Source organism: Limulus polyphemus, unplaced genomic scaffold (genome assembly GCF_000517525.1).
Source record: "Limulus polyphemus unplaced genomic scaffold, Limulus_polyphemus-2.1.2 Scaffold8592, whole genome shotgun sequence".
In the NCBI taxonomy this organism is placed as follows: Eukaryota; Metazoa; Arthropoda; class Merostomata; order Xiphosura; family Limulidae; genus Limulus; species Limulus polyphemus.
This window is the reverse complement of record NW_013674202.1, coordinates 11,029-18,287: the sequence shown is the minus strand read 5'-3', so window position 1 is coordinate 18,287 and position 7,259 is coordinate 11,029. Positions and strand designations below refer to the sequence as shown.

General features: G+C 30.3%; 1 protein-coding gene across 1 annotated transcript in view; it reads right to left on the bottom strand.

Moving 5' to 3' along the window:
• Nucleotides 1-3,070: 3,070 nt before the first annotated feature.
• Nucleotides 3,071-7,259, bottom strand: part of LOC106475447 (putative neutral sphingomyelinase) — a gene marked incomplete at its 5' end in the record, with an annotated part of 14,699 nt that continues 10,510 nt past the window's right edge. The window contains one exon of the mRNA XM_022379549.1: nucleotides 3,071-4,479. Within this exon, the coding sequence (XP_022235257.1) occupies nucleotides 4,112-4,479 (368 nt within the window). The remainder of the gene's footprint in view (nucleotides 4,480-7,259) is intronic.

The window sequence follows — 7,259 nt, the reverse complement described above, 5'->3', positions numbered from 1 at the left end:
AATAGCACACTTGTAATTTTCTTAACTTTATTATATATATATATATATATATATATTAGATTAATCACCTTTCGTACTAATAACTGAAATTCTCAACAAAATTTCAAGTTTAATTATGATTCAATTTTGAAATGGTTTGGTCCATAAAACCAAACCTCTAGCTCTAGGTATTTATATTAAAACATTATGCTTTTAAACAAAAATGAATGCAACAACTAGTATATGATTAAATGGTAACCAAAATTGTCAGTAATTTATCAAGTATGTGCTATAAATATGATGAGCTAATGTATCTTCACACATTCTGAATTCTTCTGAACACAAAAACACTAACACTGCTAAATGATCACAATTAGATTGTATCACTGTCAGAGAAAATGAAATATATTATCATAATTTATATAATCTTTATTTTAAAATTATAGCACTGAAGTTCTATGCCCTTCTTTGGTGACAGCATCGTAATTGGATTTTCATACACGCCCCTTTTTTTAAACATACTAATCAATTTTAGGGTTTAAAATGAAAACAATACAATCTAACTGTATTTCATTCTCTTACCCTGAAGTATTCTTTTATATAGTTTGAGTAATTGGTGTTTTTGCACCGAGATCACTCACTCATTTTTTTCACATGCAAACAAAAGCAACCATTAGCGTCAGGTGAAGTGGTCAGAAAAGACCAACGTAAGGCACGACATGTGGGTTAGGTCTCAGATACAGTGTTGTGTAAAATTCAAGCTGGAAAACCTTAGCTCAGTTCTAAGCAAATTCTAGTAAGAATTAACTCTAGACTATATAGTGTTTTACAAGAGATAAAAGGCATATAATGACCATAGTTTAGCATATCATTTAAATGTAAATATTGTACCTTCTGGGCTCTATCATACTTTGTCTAACTTTAAGAAAGATGCATTATGCAAGGTGTATCAAAATTATTCATCTACAAATAAAACACTAAGATGAAAAGGAAGAACCAAAAGTGAAGAAATTTTGCGCAGTTGTAACTAATAATGTCAAGTTTCTCACCACAAGGTGAAAGGTCACTCACATTAATATAAACAAGTTCTTATAGAAGAAAATGGAAAGTATGAACCTCAATGTCAAGTTCGAAAGTGTAATGTGTGTTCTTTTGTTACAGGTTCTTTCATACTCACAGTGATGGACATATGGATATGTAATTGTACTTATAGTAAATTAATCTCATTAAATACAAACAGCATACCTTCAACTCAACTCTCTTCATCCTTTTCATGACATTTTGTTTATTTCTTATGTATAATTTTGGTATCCCCCTAATTTACAAGAAAATATGGCCCATAAATTCTGAAAAAAAACAAACTATAATGTAATTTCATCATCAATAAGTACTGCCTATGTAAGCAGTATTTTGACTGTCTCACTGGACGGGAAGTCTTAAAACTAGCCAACCAGGTATGTCTGAGAGATAATCTTTTAAATAATATTTTCTGATAAACTACAATGTATTCACAAATTAACACACTCACTTTTTGATTTATTTTTATGAGTTATATGAATTAAAATATAGTAGGTCAATCTCTAATTGTACTTATACCAATATTTATAACTATACATACAACCCTCATTTAAATTTCTAAGCTCATTTTTTTTAAAGTTCAGTTTCTTTATAAACTTACTGTAGCTGTTACACAGTAAAATGATTCAAAGTTGCAATATGAGCAATATATTTCAAGGTCTAGTTTATTTAAACAGGGATTTGAATTTTCTACTACCTATCAAACTTCCAACTTTTTAATATTGCCCAGGATTGTTCAAGAGTGCAGCTTTATTACCTATTTCACTGTTCCAATAAAACACACTGAAAAATAAAACAGCTCAAAGTTGAGCTTCACCTCAACAAATGCATCTATAATTATGCCTTTCACAACAACATATCTGTGTTTTGATATTCTGCATATAACTATCACAGTTTTCAATCAGTCAGAATCAAGTTAATATATGTTTTCCCATTCTTTCAAAATGAAATGTTTATGCATAATATTTTTCTTGCAAAATATTCACTGAAAATTTGCATATTAGTTTAATTTAAAGATGGAATGAATTTTACTCAAGGGTGATCTGCAATAGCTTCCCTTAACTTTAAAATGCTAGACTAAAAGGAAAGCAGCTAGTCTACACCACCCACTGACAGCTCCTGGACTACTTTTATCAGACCAATTAATAGGATTTGACAGCCACTCTTATAACACATCCATTGCACTGAAGTGCAGAACACAGCTTCCACTAGTTAACCACAGGACCACATTATTTTGAGTAATCAACAGCACACAGTAAAGTCAAAACTAAAATAATTCATTAAAAAATTATTTACATGGTAAAGCTTTATGCACAACATGCAACAAACATAAAAACTATGCCTTATGGATATTCTCCATGATTTTGACACATGGAACTACTAAAAAGCAGATGTCACTGTCAAATGGCTAACCAAATTTGGCTAATTTTCTGTGCCTCATATGTGTTAAAACGTATATGAGAATAGACAGGAGAATACACCACAACATTTAAATATCAGACTATTCTACTTTTTCTTACCTTAATTACTTTCTTATACTGGTTTCATGATTTCAAAAGTCACTTTTCAGTATATAATTTTACTGAGAATTTTTTTTTCTTCTGTAAGTCTCAGTAACTTTGTGAAACCATGAAAACAGTTACTAAGACTTACAGAAAAGAAAAAACAAATCTCAGTAAAATCATATCCTGAAGAATGACCTTTGAATCCAGTAGAAGAAAGTAATTAATGAGAGAAAAATAGAATAGTCTGATATTCCAATGTTTTCTTATTTGTATTCATAGGTGAATTTTATTGATATTTTGGTTTTATGTATGTATGTATGTATGTATGCATGTCCATATATACATATAATGGACGTGCATGTGGTTTATGAAGAAAAGGTGAATAAAAACAGCTTTACATATTTCTTAAGGCGGGTAGAAAAAACATTAAACTAATTAAATCCTTTAACATAATGCTTTTTTTAGTTTATCTTCAAAAATCATTTTACTTATAGAAATCATATGTCCAATTAAAATATATTGTAAGAGCTACAATTTCTTTTAAATAGTGAATTCTATATAAAACATTCAAAATTTCCTTTGCTGAAATAACTTTTCACTTTTAAGTTCATATGGAAAATTAAAGTTTTTGTTATTGATATCATATAAACTACAATACCGCAAACTACTAACAACTTCCTTAGTTGAATGGACAATAAGAATATAGATAATGCTAAGCCCTTTTCAACAGTGAGGTTTCATGTGTTAACCACAAAAGAAACTTTGAGAAAATAAGGAACTAAATTATTCTTTAAGTTTACACTTAATAAAAATATAATTTACATGCATACAAAATACTGTGTTCATATTACCTAATTAATGCAAATAATTTTTTTTAATGACAACTGTTTTTCTTTTCAAATAGTGCTTATTTTTATGAATAACCATTTATGAAACAAAACATAAGAAAATAAAGTCAGGGTGTTAACAGATTTTTTGTGGGGTTATTTCATCCCAGTTTTAAGGGTTTCAGAATAGCACTAGCTCAACAAGTCTACAGGAGGGAAGTAGCAAAGTTTCCTTGAAGTTAAAGCATCTGCCTTAATTTGAAAAATAGAACCTTGTTCCTGTAAGGCAGAGGTATACAACTTTCACATCATAAAAAGAAAATTACAGACTCAATACTGTTAAATACAAGATATTGGTAATAAAATAAGGAATGAAGAAAAAGGGAGGTGAACTAAGAGCACTTGACACTCTAATTGTAATTGTCTATGTAATTTCCAACGTCTTTAAAACTTATACATAACATTTATAAATATAATAGCACCCCGTGTTTATGTATTAAGTGCCACCCAAAAATCAATATACTAACTGTTGGATATACCAAACAGAAACATTCTGCCAAAATTCCTTCTGCACTGATTTTAAAATTAATATATAGTTTGATATTAAGAGTAAATCTGGAATGAAAACTGATGGTTGCACTTATTCTTTTTAATCATGAGTGTATATATTTAACGAATCAGTAAGCTTAAAAATTAAGAAGCCAAGTATACAGTTAGCTAGATTCAGCTTGATACTTGGTCAGATTCTTGAAACTCAATTCCACGATCCTCTTTTAGTGAGGCTAGGAGCACCTGTATACCATTACATGCACCTAGAAGAGCCTTTTGCTCTATATTATTCATCACGCTGCACATCCAAAGACAAAATCCTAAACCTATGGAAAGCACTATTCTTGAAAAGATCATGAATGCATTCAGTCCATAAGGAAGGTTGAAAGGAGTACTGAGCAATAGTAAAGATAACAATAAACAAGACAACATGAAGTAAAATATTCTATTTTTCCTGAGACATACAAGACTAGCATTAAGAAGGTGGCCAGCTTCTTCTAGTACAGTGAATCGAGCAGAGTTATTCATTGCAGGCTCCTCAACTAAAGAAAGAAATTTCAGAAATTATGGTCAAAACATGACACAAGTTGAAAATACAAAATACTAAGTACAACTGAAGAAAGATATTAAGTATTTCTAAGGGTACACATGTATTCTTTGTTTCCCAATGACTGCACATTTATAATGTAATGCAATTTTTATCAATTTCTATTTTCAAGCTACTTAGAAACACTTTAAAACCACTTTGTATTTTAGTGCTGTAATTTAATCATAAGACACATAGTTTTCAGTTTAGCTATTCAAGAACCTAGGGTAATAATGTAAATCATGATGGCATGAATGTTTTATATACAGACTGACAAGTTATTACAACAAATAAAATATCACAATATTGAGAACATGGATTTGACTTATTATTAATTTGATTACTTTATTAAACAAATGTCATTACACTAAAGAGTATAAAAGAATCAATTTCACAAAAACCATCAGTAGCTTACTGTAAATTGCTCAAATACTTTGTCTGTAACAGCTGCATGAATGTGATGACTTTTGGTCATGAGAATTAAAAAAAAAAATTATATATACTTTCATACTGCATTTAGGTGAGCAAAGTAAAAAATGTCCAAGCTGGAAAGTACTGGTAACAGGCAGATTTTGCCATGTATATGCAACCAGAGAATACAAACCTTATGAGATATACATTAAACACTGATAGTAATAGACAACCTAGAAATAAAGCATTTAAAGTGGTATTAGTTTTTTACGGTACAAGAGCTAATATGGGCAAAGGAAGGATGAGTGGATGTTTAAATGGTGAAAGTATGTAAGACAAGTGTTATCAAATTTTAAAGAGCAAGTAAAAATAGTAGTTTAACATCATTTCAACAATATTTTTTTTATCTAAAATATTCAATAATTGGTATATTGTCATTTTACAACATTTATTTGACTGTTATGATGCGATATACTTTGACATTTATAGCCATTTGATGCAACAAGCAGCTTCACAAAAGCCTCTCCTCGCATCCTTGGAAGCCATGCCACATCTCCATGGTGCTGCTATCTGTGAGCAACACCACAACTAGTGGATGTGTTTACATATGCTCAGCTGTCAGCTCATGTGTTAAGTAGCTACATGATTTGAGGTAAAGTATTTTGATATATTACCATTTGTAAATGTTATACCTTACACACATATATATATATATATATTCAGTATTCTAGTATCTTTCATCTAATATACTAATAGAAGCCAGAGGTTTTCTAATGAGGTGGTAAAATGAATGTGTAAGTCAGTGTTCATCATTTGTCACCTGTTTTTTCTGTTCAGCGTTCGTGTGCACATCAGGGAATTGTTGTACCACATATAGCAAATATATCATCTCCTTTTGATATAGATGGGGAAAAAAAAAAAACTAGTAAATATCAAATTCCTAATTTAATTTTTTGATAGATAATTGACATTTTTTGGGAACCAGACCAAAATGTAATTCCACACAGAAAGGGTTAATGTAATGTGCAGCTCCATATTTATTGATTTTTTTTAGAATTTTTATGCACATCCCAAACTATAGGCTTATATTCACTCAGAAACTGTCAATGCTTTGAAGTAGGCTTATTCTTGTTTTGTTGCTCACAGCAAAGTAGTTGGACAGTAATTAAAAAATCATAGCCTTAAAAGCAAACAAAACCATCAACTACAAATGACTGGATATAAAAGATTGTTGTCCATTTACTTCAATATAAAAATTAAAGTGTTGTATGAGGTAATTCATGGTTTCTAAGAAAGTGACTTCCAGAAATTCCTATAGCAGAAAACAAAGGATTCTATTACAAAGCTTACAAAATGTAGGAATAAGCCATGAATATGGGAATTTTTTTAGTTTCATTTGATGTTGTGTTTGTTCAAGAAAATCTGTTTGAAAGGTGCAGGAATATTCTTCTACGAGAAGTCATTAACTCTCTCAACATGGGCTCAGTCAATTTAACCGACCACGTGACCTCTTTGTACTCATTTAAAGTCTTTATAGATTTAATACAGGAATCCCTCGATTAGTGCGGTTAATGTGTTCTTTAAAAGAGCCGCACTAATCGAATATAATAACTTATAGGAAATCATGTAATTCATGCCTCAATTTTCATTCTCATTCACAATTAATTTCTATCTTGCGTATTTTTTAATCAAAGTATAGGTATATAAGAAAATATGAAAAAAATGCAATGAATTAAAATTTATTGATCTCATTTTTTTATGAAAAACTTATTATATCGTATTCTTCTGTTCTTCATATAATTGGCGGTACTGAGAAATTGCCTCATCAATTTTTCTGTAAATTTGACGGCTTCTATCTTCATCGGGGTCTGTTTCTAAACATTTTCCCTTAAATTCTTCAATAACCGTGAAAAGTTCTTCTAATTCCTTCTTCGTCATCTTATGCTGACATGTAGGTAAGATTTCTTCACATTCATCAATGTCTTTATATGCTCTCTGCGTGTCCAAATTTATAAGATCCTTATTGGTTAGTTCTTCTGAATGAGCTTCTAGCAATTCTTGCACATTTTCATCGTCAATCTCAGCGAAGCCAAGTTCTTTTCCAATACGAGTAATCTCTTTAATGACTTCTTCTGTATCTTTTGAAAAGCCTGTGACGTCCTGTGCACAGTGTGGAAAAACTGTCTTCCAAACACCTTGCATATTTTTAACTGAAATTTCATTCTATGCTTGATGGATATTATCAATAGCATCCTTAATACTGAAGTTCTTCCAAAATTGAACTAGTGTCATAGAATTCTCTCCAGATGTTGCTTGAATCACTTG